This window comes from Tenrec ecaudatus, chromosome 8 (genome assembly GCF_050624435.1).
Source record: "Tenrec ecaudatus isolate mTenEca1 chromosome 8, mTenEca1.hap1, whole genome shotgun sequence".
Classification (NCBI taxonomy): Eukaryota; Metazoa; Chordata; class Mammalia; order Afrosoricida; family Tenrecidae; genus Tenrec; species Tenrec ecaudatus.
In genome coordinates, this window is record NC_134537.1 from 90162977 (window position 1) to 90179184 (window position 16208).

At 55.5% G+C, this 16208-nt stretch overlaps 1 protein-coding gene across 2 annotated transcripts; it reads left to right on the forward strand.

The window, feature by feature from the left end:
- Positions 1-9563: 9563 nt before the first annotated feature.
- REEP4 (receptor accessory protein 4) lies at positions 9564-13343 on the forward strand. Of its 2 annotated transcripts, XM_075556551.1 has the most exons (8): positions 9564-10016; positions 10846-10918; positions 11156-11232; positions 11319-11439; positions 11842-11955; positions 12361-12496; positions 12609-12763; positions 12853-13343. In XM_075556551.1, the coding sequence occupies exons 1-8, from the start codon at positions 9985-9987 to the stop codon at positions 12916-12918; spliced, it is 774 nt and encodes a 257-aa protein (XP_075412666.1). In that variant the 5' UTR covers positions 9564-9984; the 3' UTR covers positions 12919-13343. The 2 variants fall into 2 exon arrangements, with proteins under 2 accessions (XP_075412666.1, XP_075412667.1); XM_075556552.1 differs by lacking the exon at positions 10846-10918 and having other exon boundaries at positions 9893-10016.
- Positions 13344-16208: the final 2865 nt, after the last annotated feature.

Genomic DNA, 16208 nt, shown 5'->3' on the forward strand with positions numbered 1-16208 from the left:
CGGCGCCTGGAGCCAGGTTTCTGCTGCCCTCTGCTGTTAGCTGGGAACATAGACCTCTGAGCTGGAAGGCCTAAGGAAAGGGTGGGGGGGGGACGGGGGTGTCTTCCCTGTGCCCAGGTTTTGTGAGGGTTTCCTGGAGCAGGATGCCCAGGGGCACTTAGGGGCAATGCTATGATTCACTTGCTTCAAATAAAAAATGTGAACCCCTTGCTGGGTGTCCAGTGGTGACTGAGTCAGTGGTGGCTGCCTGACCCTGCTGTCCCTCACAGTGGACCTAGTGCTAGCTTTCAGAGCCTCTTCCTTCCCGTGCCCTTTCCTCTGAGAAGCGGGCATCTCACCGTCAGCTGACCCTGGGGTCAGAAGTGCATGCATGCGTGATGACACTCGGGTGCTGGGGCAGGGTGACTAGGCGCTACCACCTGGGGCTGACTCACAGTCTGCACTCCTTCCTGGAGAGCCTGCCTGGAGTTGTGGGGCCCCATGAAACTAGTCTGTCCCTGTCAGGTCAACTCCAGCGGACAAGGCCAAATATAAGCCCGGCACTGTTTCCTGCCCCGCTCCCTCTCCCAGCACCTCTGCTTGGCAAATGTCTGTCACTGCCCCACCTAGAGGAGGCGCCTTGGGGTCCTCTGGAATGCATTGGTCTCTCTCCCCCCACCCCACCCCCCCGGGGTTGAGTCAACCACCAAGCCCCCGCCATTCTTCCTTCCACATGCAGACCAGATAGCCACACTCGTTGCCTCTGAGGTGTCATAGTCACCGAGTGCTGCTACCACGGGTGACCTAACAAACAGAAGTGTATGTGTCGGGTTTCTAGAGTTGGTAATGCCGCGGGTCTTGGCTTCTTCGTGATGAAAGAATTCCCGCCGAAGCCTGCTTTGTAATCCAAGCGGGATTTTAGGAAGGACGGGACAAGTTTCGGGCTTTACCATCTCAGAGGGGTTCACCACGGGGCCCGAACAACCACGTGGAAAAGAGCACCTATGTGAGCTGATCTTGGGGGGGGGTCCCGGGAGGCCAGAAGCCCAAGAACCCTAGAGGATGAGAGCATACAGACCAAAGAGGCTGTGAGCCCTGGGTAGGCCAGGGGTGGGCATATGTATGTCCATGTGGGACGGGAGAACCCCCCTACCTGCCTCTGATAAGGAGTAGGGTAAGAGACCATCCAAGAATGTGCTCCCTGCCTTTATTCTAGCCCACCCCCTGACTGGCAGAAGGCGTGGTTGATGGTATTGGTTGACCCCATTGACTAAGTTAGGCCCACCTGGGTGATGTTATTAGCCTGGGCCTACTTTGGCCCACCCAGGTGTAGCCCCCACCTGGTTCAGGGGCTTGAATAGGAGCATGCTTACTTTGGGGTCTTCATAGGTGTCTAATGGTTGCCTGATTTCTTTCCAACCTCCTCTATGGGAGCCTTTGCAGGCATGGATGGGAAAACCCCCAGTTCCTAAGCTAGCTACCTAACATATTCTCTCACAGGTTAGGAGCCTGGAAGTCTGAATTCAGGCTGCCAGCTGCAGGGGAAGGCTCTTGTTTCAACATCTCTGGGCCCCGTGTCCCTGGAGCTCTGCATGTTCAGTCCGCCCCTGGGTCTAGGTGATTCTCAGCCCAGGCAACCAAGGGTCCAGAGGACACTCCCTGCTCTATTCTTGGTGGTAGTCAGAGCCACAGGTGGGATTCCAGCAAGGCTGATGCTGGACGGAGGCTGGTGACTGGGGTAAAGGTGAGGTTTAAGTCATGCCCTCTAGTAAGGCTGTGATTCAATACAACCCCCCTCCCCCCCAATTTGGCCTTATTCACAGGTTAGGATTCACAACACTTGACACAAAATAATAGCTAGTTCATCAGATCCCAAGATGGAGGGCCAAGTCCTGAGAGACACAGTGTTGCCAGGTCGATACCTATTTTCCACCAAACACTGCCATCAGGTCGATTCCAACTTCAGAGCCTCACTCTAAGACAGGAGAACTGAGGCACCCCCACCTCCACCCCGGAGGCACCCCCACCTCCACCCCGGCAGTGTACTTCTGAGACTGCAGATCCTAATGGGAGCAGAACGCCTCATCTTTCTGACTCATCTTTCTGGCTGATGGTTTCGAACTGACGACCTTGTGGTTAGCAGCCAAACGCATAACCCACTAAGCCATAATGCATAACCCACTAAGCTATGGAGAACCCTTGACACCTGTATTGAGGGGACACAATGTAATCCTGGACAGTGGATTCTGACTCCTGACAACCCCCAGGTGACACAGAGTGGAAGTGCTGGCCGGGGCTTTCCTGACGGCGCTCTTTATGGAAGCAGCTCGCCAGGCATCTCTTCCAGAATGCCACTGGGAGGGTCCACACCAGTAATTTTCCAGCTGGGCACTCTTTTTTCACCTCTCCCTCCTACAAACTTTGCCCAGACCCGCCCCCACCCCCGCCCTCCCTCCCTTCATCACACATCATCTTGAGTCCTTTCCGCAACTCCCCGGCTAATCCTCCTGAAAGAGACTTCCATCCTGGCTAACAAACTTCCCTTCATTCCCCATTGCGCCTGGCTCTCAACCTCACAGGAAGGCCCCTGATCTCTGGTCCTGCCTTATGAGATACTAAGCACCTGTGGGCAGCCCCAGTGCCACACTAGGTTTCAGAATGGAGTTGAAAGATCTCTGACCAAAAGAGCGAGGGAGGAGTCAGGTGTGGTCAGGCAGGGGTGAGGCCCAGCAAGCAGTGACAGTTAGGAAGGGTCCCAGGGAGAGCTGTGTGGCAAAATGGGGGTGCTTCTGACTTTTGGTGACCCATCATCTGGTCTTGCTGCCCATGAACTTGAATCAGTGGCAAAAATATACACACCAGAACATTCTCCAGTTCCAGAACTTCTACTTGGATAATTCGGTGCCATTGATTATACTCTTGTTGTACAACCAGTTGTACAACCAGTATTGGTATCCTTTTCCAAATTATTCCACCACCATTGATACAAACTCCATGTCCCCTACACAGGCTGTAGTTTTATGGGACAAATGGGGCAGCTAACTGCAAGGTCAGGAGTTCGAAACCACCAACAGCTCTATGGGAGAAAGACGAGGCTTTTCTATAAACTCTCATAAAGAGTTGGGGTCTCAGGAACCCTCAGGGCAGTTCTATCCTGTCCTAGAGGGTTGTGACGAGTTGGCGTCGATCGACTTGAGGGCAGCGAGCGAGAGCGAGTGTGGAATCTTTACGGGAGCCAATAGCCACGTCTTTCTCTTGAGGACTCGTTGGGAAGACTCAGACCATCTGCCTGCACAAGACCAGGTCTCCTCACACAGGGCTTTGGAGACTGTGAGTTTGGGCTTGGTCCCTTAACTTGGTGTGTGATGACAAGCCTTTGATTCTCCTCCAACAACAGTGCGAGGACGACCAAACCTACTCTCACAGAATTGATATTAGAAGATGTTGAAATACACATAGTCCCCGACTTATGATGGGATCCATCTGGCAACTTTATCCTAAGTCGATCCTGAGGCGAGTCAAGTATCTCATTTTAAAAATTATTTCTCAGATTTCATCATTATTGCCTTTGATGCTCCATCTCTTTATAAATTGGGCAGCATTTTGAACAGGAAACTATGAAACGGAACATGGCGAGTGGACGTCTGAGGATGATACTGTCAGCAGGTGACACCCTGCAGCCCACCCCCGGTGGTGAGGTGTGCAAAGACAAGCTCAGTGGGGTGCCGGGTAACTAGAGCACATCCTAAGTCGGGGCCACCTACACTAGTGGGTGAATCTATGAGAGGCTTCAGAACGTTTGTGGGGGAAAACAGAATGGAAAGATCATTGAGCTTTGCCTGGAACTTTTTGAAGACCCCTCACACTGTGCCTGGTCCATACACAACCCCCTGCCATTTCGTCAGTTCTGACTCCTAAGGACCCTGTGTAGGGCTTCCAGGAGGGTGACTCTTCACAGGAGCAGGCAGCGTCAGCTTTTCCCCTGGCGTGGTTTGGACAGTGCCCAATCCAACGCAGCACCAGGGCTCCCTGCTATGTACCAGAGACTCTAAAAAGAGCAGGTCCTCTGGAGCCAGGCTGCCTTTGATTCCACTGCTTACTTAGTGACCTCAACGTGGTTGCTTTGTCTTTTTTTATGTTTCAGTTTCCTTATCTGTGAAAATGGGGAGCTCTCCCTGATGGCGGTTTAAATGCATGAGATATGTAACATATTAATATGGGCAAGGCCCTGGGAATCATGTGTTTGGGACTCATTGCCTTTGATTTGATTACAGCTCAAAGTGACCCTGGATTTCAGAGGGGAGCTGCCCTTTGGGTTTCTGGGACTTGTAGAATCTTTATGAGAGCAGACAAACCAGCAGCTCAACCAGTGAGTAGCCTACTTTGCCACCAGGGCTCCTGTGTCTGATACGCATAGCAGGCATAAGACGTAAGCATTAACTATGGTTTCATCACTGGCTTGTAGGAATATACGCAATACAAAGGTAGCTCAGAGAAAGGTGCTCTTGCGGGAGAGATGCTTGATCTTTGGGAAAGCATGGTTATCTTTGGATAAGGGTTCCCTGCCCAGCCTCTGTCTCTGAGCTCGTGCCCTGCGCCACCCCCACCCCCACCCAGCCCCTCCTCACAGTGGGGAGTCTTATGTGATGACTTGTCTGGGTTCCTTCTCCCAGAGCCATGTTTGTGTGACCTTCAGGGCCCCCATCTGCACCATCCTGGGAAGGACTGTCTTGCTTCTTCAAGTGGAGAACGGAGTCTGTGCCAGGGAGATGCTGCCAGAGGAGAGAAGCAGCGGAGTCTCTCAGGCCGCTGGCACCCTGCTGCTCAGTAGAAAGATAAACACAGGGCCTGGGGCCTCAAAACTGGGGGACATGTCCCTCCCTCGGCGCTGAACACCGAGCTTCCTGCAGATCCGGACTAGAGTGCACTGTGTGCCTGCCTGGCCGCTCGCCAGGGCATCACCCGTGTGTCCAAGGAGCTGCTGAGCAACGCGGCGTAACTGGGTGACTGTGCCAACAGCTCAGGACCAAAGGCGGAAAGGCAGAGTCCACCCACTGTGCCAGAGCAGAGGGTGACACTGCTCAGTCGCCAGCTCGACACCTTCCACACTGAAGGCACATCTGTGACATCTCATCCCTTACATCATTCAAGCACAGCATGTGGGACTAGAAGTCTCCCCCAGGAGAGCCCCGGGCCAGATAGGGCGGGCGGGGGGGGGGGGGGGGCGGGGGGGGCGGAGGAGGGGGAGGGGGCGGCGGAGGGGAGAGGGGGACGGGCAGGGAGGAGTGGAGTGCAGGAGGGGCACTGAATGAGGCAACCCATGTAAGGATACAGTTCTGCAACTGGTACCAAAGGGCCTGCAGCTTTCCCCAAGCCCTCCCTCCAGAGTGGGCTGCCTGTCCCCTTCTGCAGCCCCTCCTCGCTACTCAAACACTGGGCAACTTTCCTCCTTCAGGGAGACCCAAGTCACTCTCCACCCCCATGGCCATGTCTGGGCCTCCGAGGCAGATCCTGGCCCGGGCACTTCTCTCTCCTGCCCAGTAGAGCAGGAGTGAGGAGCCTGGTGACTGTGACGTGCTGCTCTGCAAACCGCAAGGTCAGCATTTTGAAACCGCCTGCCACTGATAAAGCTTTCTGCTCCTGCAAAGAGTTACAGTCTGGGAAACCCACCGGGCGGTCCTACGCTGTCCTGGAGGGAGGCTCACCATGAGCCTGGGAAACGCACAGGGCCGTCCTGGAGGGCAGCCAGGTGGGAGCGGGGCTGAGTGTGAGGGTGGGAAGGAGGGGAGAGGGAGGCTTCTTGTCCGGGCCTTTGAAGAGTTTCTCCTGTGGGCTGGTTTCACTGCTAACTGACTCTCACACTCGGCAATCCCAATAAAATGGATGACCATCATTCAGACTGCGTAATCACTGTGTGTGTGTGCTTGGCCCCAAGAAGCTTCCTCTCCCTGGGCTCCCCCGGACCTACTCCATCCTGCAGCTAGGAGGTGGGTGTTAACGATGGCGCTACTAAAAAATAATAACCACCCACAGTCCGGGTCATCACAGTGCTGGGCACCTCTACCCTCGGCTCTCCCCAGCATCGGGAGGTGGGCAGGCAGAGGGCATGTGTGTGTGTGTGTGTGTGTGTGTGTGTGTGGCGGGGCACACTACTCTCCCCCTTTCTTTCAGGAAGAGGAACTGATGCACTAAGCAGAGGCTTCACCAAACAAAAGTAAGGAAAGAAGAAGAAAATTCATAACTGTAGCAGTAGCAACGTCCATGACTAACTGAAAAGCCGGTGGTTCAAACCCATCGTACCATGCTGTGGAAGAAAAGCCTGGCAGTCTGCTTCCGTAAGGATGACAGTTAGAAACCCCATGGAGCAGATCTACTCCACTGTAGGTAGGGGCAGTGTTTACTTCTGCTGGGCAGAAGCTCCCAATGGGTTGGAACCAACTGGGTGGTACCTAACAGCAACATGGTGCAGTACTATTCCAAGACACATGGGGGCGATGTCAACCAGAATCGGCCTCATGGCCGCGAGATTGGCTTTCCTTTAGGGTGATATGCAGGGTTAAACGCTGGACTAGCCACAGAAAGGGGGGCAGCTGAGCCTCACCCAGATGCACCAGGCAGGCGATTGGTGTGCTTCTGCAAATCACCGCCATGCAACCGATCCCTGGGAGCCCAGCGCTGCTCTGAGACCCCTGCAATCAGTTGGATAACAAGAAGTTTAACTTAGCTCCCTCTTTCTGGTACATGCCCTGCGCCCAGAGGAAGTTCTCCAGGTCTCTGGCCCCATCCCAGGGCCACAGCCAACCAAAACATAACCTGCAGTCCTGCAACTAAGGCCACTGGGCGAAGTTTCTAGTGCTGGAGTGACTGGAGCCCCTAGGTGGTGCACAGGGCCATGTGCTAGACCACCAGTGGGCCAATTAGGGGAAAGGCTGGCGGTTGGAACCTGCCCAGGGGTGTGCAGCTCACTGACAAACACCAACATCAGCCGGGTGACAGTGGGCAAGTGATTGCCCATCGCTGGGCTGATTTCCTCAGTGGGACAAACCGTCTTCATAAAAATGAAGGCTCTGTGCCCACTGCAGAACCACCATGGATGTTACCCTCCTGGGCGGTGGCAGAAAGTCGGTCTGGGCAGTTCCACCACACAGAGGGCCAGGAGCCTAGCCCCCGTGAGGCTCACCCCAGTTCCAGATATAAAAATCCCAGGTGCATGCAATGGTTCATAATCACTAATGGATGCTGCTTTGCAGCAACCATCAAAACATTATTATTATTAGTTTATTATTATGTTCAAGATGTTGGCGTGTATCTGGAAGGGCTTCTGTAAAACTTTTTTATGCATAGAAAGGTACACTTAACGCTATAGTAAATATTTACTTAGGTGACGTTAGATGTGAACTGCTCCTACCTGTTTGATGCACACTTTATGAACAAATCCCATTGAGAAAGAGTTTGTCATGTGGGGGCTGCCTGTGTAAATGTAATATGGTATCCCCACCACAGCCAAATTACAGAGCATCCTGTTTCATAGAACATGGGGGGCGGGGGACTGGAGTCAGCACTCAGGGATACTTGTGTTTTTGGCTCACAAGAATAGATGGAATGTCAAACCTCACAATGAAAGGATGGAGCCCTGGTGGCAAAGTGGGCTACACATTGGGCTGCTAACCACAAGGTGAGCAATTCAAATCCACCTGCTGCCTCTCAGGAGGAGGATAAGATTTTCTACTCCTGTGAGGTTTCTTGAATGGGTAATACCTCGGTTCTTGGCTTTGCACGAGGAGAGAGGCTTGGGCCCTCTTATGCCCTTTCCTGTTTTACAGAAGGGAACCATTTTAGGGTACAAAACAAACTCACTGCCATTGAGTCAATGCTGACTCATCGTGACCCTAAAGGACAGGATAGAACTGCCCCTGTGAGTTTCTAAGACTGTAATTCTTTATGGTAGTAGAAAGCCCTGTCTTTCTCCTGAAGAAGAGCTGGTGGTTTCGAACTATTGAATTTTCACTTTGCAGCCCAACACATAACTACTACCGCCAGGGCTCCTCTGGGAACAGGCAGTACAGGAGCATATCAGCCCTAACAGTCTCACCCTGATGACCTTGGTTAGTAGGCCCTGGACCAGTCTTGTATGCTACTCTCTCTAACTCAATGTAAACATCCTGATCCTGGTCCTGTTCCTGCGTCCGTAGTCTCACCTGTAACTGTGATGTACTGATCTGTCACCACACATGGATTTGTGACCATTTCCTTTGCTCCAAGCTCTGTGTAACTAGCACCCCAAATGTAGATCTTCAGGTGCCATTTTCACGTCCTACTAATTGGCCTCCCTCATCCGATGATATATCTGTGTCTTTGCCTTGTCCTTGTCGCCCCTTTTTTTATCATTTTATTGGGGGGCTCATATAATTCTTATCACAATCCATCCATCCATCCATTGTGTCAAGCAGATTTGTACATTTGTTGCCATCATCATTCTCAAAACATTTGCGTTCTACGTGAACCCTTAATATTAACTCCTCATTTTCCCCTTACCTCCCCACTCCCCCTCCATCATGAACCCTTGATAATTTATAAATTAATATTATTTTGTCTTATCTTACACTTCTCCCTTCACCCACTTTTATGTTGTCCATCCCCAAGGGAGGAGGTTACATGTAGATCCTTGTAATCAGTTCCCCCTTTCCACCCCACCGTCCCTCTGCCCTTCAGGTATTGCCACTCTTACCACTGGTCCTGAAGGAATCATCCGCCCTGGATTCCGTGTTTCCAGTTCCTATTTGTACCTGTGTACATCCTCTGGTCTAGCCAGATTTGTAAGGTAGAATTGGGAGCATGATAGTAGGGGGAGAAAGTATTTAAGAACTAGAGGAAAGTTGTATGTTTCATTGTTGCTACCCTGCACCCTGACTGGCTCCCTTGACCCTTTTAAGACTTAATAAATATTCTTCTTAAATTATATTTGTACCTGGAACATTAGATATAAGAGCTTACCAGATTGGACTAGGGCTTTCAGACCAAGACAGTCAGGGCTCCAGTGATGGTGACACATGGCTATGGGACCCTAGCAGGGCTCCTCTGAGTGAGGTGACCTCCATTAAAGACACACCCTGGAAAGCCGTTAAAAGAGACAGCTCCTTCCTGCGCTTGCTGAAGAGGAAGTAAAGGTAAAATCCACTTTCTAATGCATGGTCAGAAGCACATACCACGAACGGAGTGTTGGGTTTTCATCCTTAGCATTCTGCAAACGGGGTGCTCCGATTTAAGCTCTAATGCAGAACAAATGAGGCAAGCAGGAAGGGCACTGAGAAAAATTAGTGATGAGATGCGAAATCTATGAAATCCAGAATTGCTTCTTCCTGTCTAGTGCCCTTTTTCACTCTCCAGTCTTTCGGATCAGAAAGGTTAATTCTGCCGACGGACTCCTTCCGCCAGGTCGGTGCGCACTGCCCCTTTAAGGGGCAGGACGCTCGCCGCCCACACCTAGGCCCCGCCTCCGTCCCCGGACCGCTTTGCGCCTGCGCCAAGCGCCGGAGACTCCGGGTTGGACAGAATCTAGTTCCTTGCAACTTTTAAGTGAGTTGTAAACTCCGCCCCCGAGGCCGGTGCTGGTGGCCCGGTGCACCCGGACTTCAGGGACCCGTACGAGCTGAAGCCGCGAGCCGCCACCCCTGCACGGCCCGCGAGCCCGGTTCTCCGACGCAGGAAGTGCCAGTCGGAACCGTAACTGACTGGGAGGCGCGCCAGAGAACCACGCCGTCGGTTCCCTGCTCCCTAGTCGGCTTCCTGCCGCCGGGGTGCCTCGCCCCCCGGCCGCTTGTCTCCCCTTTCCCCGGCACGCGCGGGGGAGCCAGGGCTCTGCAGTCTGCGACTCTGCTAACAAACAGCCGGACGCTCCCGCCGGTTCCCGCATATCCCTGGATCCCCGGGCCACCTGTGCCCCGCGTGATCGTCCCTCTTGGGTGTCTTCTTGGGGCGTCTCCTCTCGCCCCCGCGGCTGGCAGGATGGTGTCCTGGATGATCTGCCGACTGGTAGTGTGAGTATGGCCGCTTAAACTCTCCCCACTCCCGGTGCCAGCCAGCCTTTGGGGTGGAATCTGGGATGTCAGAAAAAGGGAATTGCCAGGCTCTATCACACCCCTACTCTCCCCGCCCCCCATTCATCGCAAGGGTTAACGGACCTGAAGTTCTGCAGGCGGGCTCTCAGGAGCACGTGCTAAGTGCCCCACCACCACCACCACCCCGCACCCTCTCAGTTTACTTGGATAGAGGCGACCTTCCAGCACTCACACTGAAGAATGGTGGGGCGGGGGACCGGGGGTGGTGGAGAGCCATGGGCCTGCCCACACTCCCTTGGCAAACAGCGTGTGGCACGCTGTAGGCGGGGGACTCCAGGTGCCTTCTCTGGAGCTGAGCAGTCACGTGATTCACCCTCCTGGCCTGGCCTACCCACTCTGACCTGCTCCTCACCTCTGAGTGCTGCAGCACCTGGCTGCAGTATCCCTGTCTGCATATTGGCAGTGCCAGGTCTGGTGGCCCTGGGTCTGATTGCTTCCCAATTGGGAGGGTACGACAGTCAGCCTCCTACCCAGTCCCATTGAATGGCTGTGTGCTCGCCACCAGGCACCCATGGGCCACTGGTGCAGGCCCAGGCAGGCTTGGGATGTTTGTAAACAGCAGGGTTGGGTGGTGGCCTCCAGGGCATTGACTCAGGTGCGAGTTGTGCAAGCCAAGCGGGAAAAACAGGGCAGGCACCTCGTCCTCACACACCATTGGGGGTGGGGTGGGGAGAGGTTGCCTGGTAGGGGGTGGGGGGCACGAAGGGACCCTCACAGGCTGCTCCTATGCCCTGGGATGCACTTCCAGGCTGGTGTTTGGGATGCTGTACCCGGCATACGCTTCCTACAAGGCTGTGAAGACCAAGAACATCCGTGAATATGTGCGTGCAGGGGTCGGCTAAGGCGGGGGAGGTGGACTGACAGGTCCTGCTAATTTAGCTGGGGGAGCTCTGAGATGAGGGTGTCCTGAGTGGAGGGGGAAGCAAGGGAAGGCCCCGTTGTTGTGGGCGTGAGTGGGGGAGTGAGGGAGCTGGCCCAGTCACTGGGATGGCTGGGGAGGAGCTCATGGGTGCCCTCCAGGGCCAGCCAGGGAGAACTCTGCCCGCCATCCTGCACAGGTCCGCTGGATGATGTACTGGATTGTCTTTGCCCTCTTCATGTCCCTGGAGACCTTCACAGACATCTTCATCTCCTGGTACGCTGGTGGGATGGTGGGCCGGGGGGTGGGACAGCCCACCTGGTTTAGCTCCTCACCTCATCTTGTTCTCGGTGCTCCGGCAGGTTCCCTTTTTACTATGAAATCAAGATGGCCTTTATGCTGTGGCTGCTGTCACCCTACACCAAGGGGGCCAGCCTGTTGTACCGCAAGTTTGTCCACCCATCCCTGTCCCGCCATGAGAAGGTACCCGGGGGTGAGGGGGGCAGCCGGGGGCCAGGGGACAGCAGGCCAAGGGTGCGTTCTGGTCACTGGAGACACCCAAGTTCTGATCAGTCTAGGCCCTGTCATAGTTTCATTATGGGATCAGGATAGGGACGAACCTTCCTTATCAGTCATGGTCCTCAAATCAGGAGGTGCATAAGGATGGCCTCTCAGGGCTGTAATGGGTAGCTGGTTTGGGAATGTGGGGGTCTGTGAGAGAGCTGGGAACCCCTACTCTGGATGTGGGTTCCTGGCCCCTGCCTGTGGCTGGTGCCTTGTGGCTGGTGGGAGGCCTGGGAGGCGTGGCAGCTAGTTCCTCCTCTGGGGCATGCGTGGAGGACTGCCTCGCCTGGCCTTCTGAACTCTTTCTGCCTGGGCCTGCAGGAGATCGACAGCTACATCGTGCGGGCCAAGGAGCGCAGCTACGAGACGATGCTCAGCTTTGGGAAGCGGGGCCTCAACATGGCCGCCTCGGCTGCCGTGCAGGCCGCCACGAAGGTGCTGGGTCCCCGGCCCTCCAGCCAGCAGCCCCGCCACCCCACCCTGCAGGGCCTTTTGGGTGATTCCAGCTCTTTGTCAAGGAGCTGAGAGACAGCAGCTGTCCTGTCTGCCAGGGAATGGGGCTGAGGAGGGGACAGGTGGGGTATGGATCGCCCCATGGGGGTGGGCGTATAGACTTTCCTGAGTAAGCACTGGCTGTGAGCCGTTTCCTCTTCCTCTCAGCCCCATCCTGTTGGTGCCACCATGCCCTGGGGCTAGATGACTGCCGAGTTCTGAGTCCTGGGTCCCCAAGATCACTGGGCCCTTCATTCACCTGGTAGCTTCCTGCTAGGAGCGCCCCACCCCCTACAGATGATCCAGCAGTCTCCCCCTAACCCCCTCTCCCCCCACCACCACCAACAGAGTCAGGGTGCGCTGGCTGGCAGGCTGCGGAGCTTCTCTATGCAGGACCTGCGCTCCATCCCCGACACCTCTGCCCCCACCTATCAAGATCCCCTTTACCTGGAGGACCAGGTGCCCCGCCGGAGGCCCCCCATCGGTGAGTGGACAGAGGCACCCCAAGCTAAGCTGCCCTGGAGGCTTGGCTTCCCCAGAGCTGGAGGAGGGCCTGCAGCTGCCCTCACCCAGGCCATCGTGTCCTCCACACACAGGGTACCGGGCAGGGCGTCTTCAGGACAGTGACACAGAGAATGAGTGCTGGTCGGATACTGAGACTGTCCCCCAGCCGGCAGCGCGGCCCCGAGAGAAGCCTCTGAGCCGCAGCCAGAGCCTGCGAGTGATCAAGAGGAAGCCACTGGGCCGGGAGGTCAGCAGCGAGGAAGGTGTGATCGGGCAGTGGGCGGCCCCAGTTCTTCCAGCCAGCCATAGCCCTGTGCATGTGCTCTCTGCCCCCAGGGAACCTCTCGCTCCGTGAAGGTACGCACAAGGAGAAAGGCTTCGCCTTCGGACGTGGACAGTTAGTCTGAGGAGGCCAGGCCAGTCTAACCCCAAGTCCTGCTGGAGGTGGAGGCTATTTCAAGGGAACCTCTGTCTGCACCTGTAGCCAGCCTGCATCCACCGGCGCCGCGTGGGTCCACTACTACTGAAGCAGGCTGGCCCGGGGCTCTATTTATTGCCTTCCTCATTCTTCCACCTACCTTGGGCATGGGACCAGCCCCCACCCAACCCCCTCCTCAAATGAAACCAAAGCCCACCCAGCGGAGTTCACTCTAACTACTTGACAGGCCTATTCCAAGGCCCTTGCGTGTGTGTGCATGCGTGTGTGTGTGTGTGCGTGTGTGTGCGTGTGTGTGTGTGTGTGTGTGTGTCTGCACCCGTCTGGGTTGGATGTTTTGTGTTGGCGAGTGAGGTCAGGCCCGTGAACGTTTTGTAAATAAAGACATAAAAGTGTGCTGTTTCTCCCGGTGTGCATCTCACTCTCATCAAACACCACGCACTTACCGAATTGGCTGCTGTGGGCCCGACGCTCGGCCTGAAAGGACGGGTCCCAGAGGGGCCACCGGCTTCTGGAGGAGACAGAGTCTGGGAACAGCACTGAAGCAGAGTCCTCGGTCAGAGGCTGTAGGGTTAAGCTTCAAGGAGAACCAGTGATGGTAAAGGTGTGGAAGGTGTTTGAGGAAGCACGTTCGTTAGGATTATGTCCTTGGCATCTCACATGGATTGAGTCCACCAGACTCCCTGCCACCAGGTCAATGCCGACTCACAGTGACCCCTACAGGGCAGGGTAGAACTGCCCCTGTGTTTCTGAGCCCTGTCACTCTACTCCTGTGCAGAGGTTGGTGGTTTAGAACTGCTGACCTTTAAGTTAGGAACCCAACATGCAACCACTATGCTTTATGGGATCCTTAGATTGAGTCTGGGGAGACCTTTCTCCAGGAACCTGGGGTGGGGGGGGTCTCCAAGTATCTCAGTAGCCATTGAGCATGGAGTTCCTATAATCCGAAAGGGGAAGCAGTGTCCCTCTGTGGTGTAGCCACGAGAGGGCAGCAGCTGCCCAGCTCTGAGCTGGCCCCAGCTTCCAGGTCAAGGGGGCGGGGTCTGGAGGCAGGCCAGGGCCTCTCCCAGCTGGGTCTGGCAGCCCTGGGACTGGAGGGCGACAGATGCACCACTTGGGCGGGGGCCCCCACAGCCTCGTCCACAGTTCTCTGTTCAGCTGGCGCTTTGCTCTCTGGATACCCAGTGGGCAGGGCTGCTCCATCCCATCCCTGTTCTGATGCTGGGGCAGCCAGGACTCTGGCCTCCCTGTTGGTCCCAGGCAGCTCCCCTCTCCACCACCATGCCTTCGCTCCCTCCCCACTTCCCACTAAGCAAAAGAGGTGGATGGGAAGGAGGGAATAGGGGTGGTCACCCCAAGTGGCCTGAGAGTGTGGATTAACTCTTGGTGTGGGATTATCTAGGTTTTATTTGGTGAGGGGGTGCTTACTGTGTGCATGTGTGTGTGGTTGGGGGTGGGTAGGTGGTGGGTAGCTCCTCACAGGTGGATGCCGCTTGGTGGTTTCCTTCCTGGTGTTCCCTTTCTGAAAGGTGTTACCTCACCTCCTCACTTGTCCGGTGCCATCAAAGTGGTTCCGACCCATGACAACCCTATGCACAACAGAGCAAAACACTGCCCGGTCCTGCGCCATCCTCGCCATGACCCCTGTGTCTGAGCCCATGGTTACAGTCGTTGGGTCAGTCCATCTTGAGGGCCTTCCTCTCTTCCGCTGCCCTTCCACTCTACCAAGCATGATGGCCTTCGCCAGCGTAGGCATTCGGAAAATCTTTCAACACTCTTGGCATGGTGGTTACATGTTGAGCTGCTAGCCAAAAGGTTCGCAGTTCGAAACCACCAGCCACTCGCCCGAGAAAGGCAGGGCTTTCGACACCCATACAGAGTTGCCGTCTCAGAAGCCCACAGGGACAGTCATACGCTGGCCCGGAAGATTGCCAAGGGTCAGAATGGACTCCACATCAGGTAGTGGGACCAAGGATGCCAAGCCAGCAAGGACAGCACAGGGCTGCCCCTCACCCACCACCCCCGCCAGTGCTCTCAGTGGCCCACTGTGAAAGGCTGGGGTGAACAGGAGGCCTGTTGCCTGGGAGGTGGGAGGAGACTAACAGTCTGGAACATCAGATGTCCACCTGACCCTCCGGGCAGTCTGCAGAGGTCCTTTCTCAGTCTTCCAACCAGCCTGTGAGGCGAATGCTAGACCCATTCTACAGACCACAGCACTGAGGCTCAGGAAGGTGAAGCAGTCTGTCCAAAGGCAACAATATGTGAGGCACGTTGCCCAGCCCAGGAGTCCGTCATCAGACTGGACAAAACCTGGGGTTCCAAGAGCAGCAAGTTATTGGGCAAAGCAAAACGGAAGTCCCAAAGAAAGGCCAGTGCTTTGGAACCGCACTGACTCGGCAGGGCAGGGAAAGTGCTGGTCCGTTCACTGCCCTCATCCCTAGGACTCGGGCTTAGGGTGGGCGACAGGCTGCCAGGAGTTGCTGCTGCCTCAGGCTCCTGCCCCAGAGCATTGCCTCCTGGCGGGCAGCCCTCTTCCAGTCTCCTGAATGGGCCACACTCAGTCCAGCTCCAGGCCTTTGCTCTGGCTCCACGACTCTCCTGCCCGGTGCCCTTCTTCCTCACCCTGCAAGACCTGCTTTCTCCACGAGCCCCTCCTCTCTCGTGGGCCCCTGCACGAGCTCCCACGGCTCCTAATCGCCAGCCCAACTACACTGGACGGTCCCTTGCCTTCCCTTCTCCCACCCCAACTGTGAGTGTCCCCCAACTCAGGGACAGACTTTGGCATGCTTTTGAGCAGCGGCTGCTTGCTGTTGCCAGGCGACGTGCTCCCACCCTAACTGCCTGTCCTTCTCCTCTCTGACTTTGGGACCGCAGTAGCGCATCACTTCTCTCCAGAAACCCTCCAAAAGCCTCCCTGGCCCCTACTCTGGCTCTCGCACAGCCTTCTGGGTATGCCTGGAAGACATTGTGCCTTTGTTCCCCCTCGGCATTGTGATGTGATGAAGAACAGATTTGCAGCTTATTCGCTTCTGTATCTCAGCCTGGGACAAATGATAGTTTAACCAAAGTGAGATGCTTGTGTCAGTGTGTGGCTCTGTGGTGAAGGCTGACTTATCCTCTAAGACTCGAAGCCCAGGCATCGCGCCTCTCTGAGGCTCCCCTGCCACTCCCCAGCGAGGGGTTCGAAGCACCTTGTAAATCACTCGTTAATAGGTCTGATTCCCTTAACAGTCACTCCACAAGGCCCACCCACCAC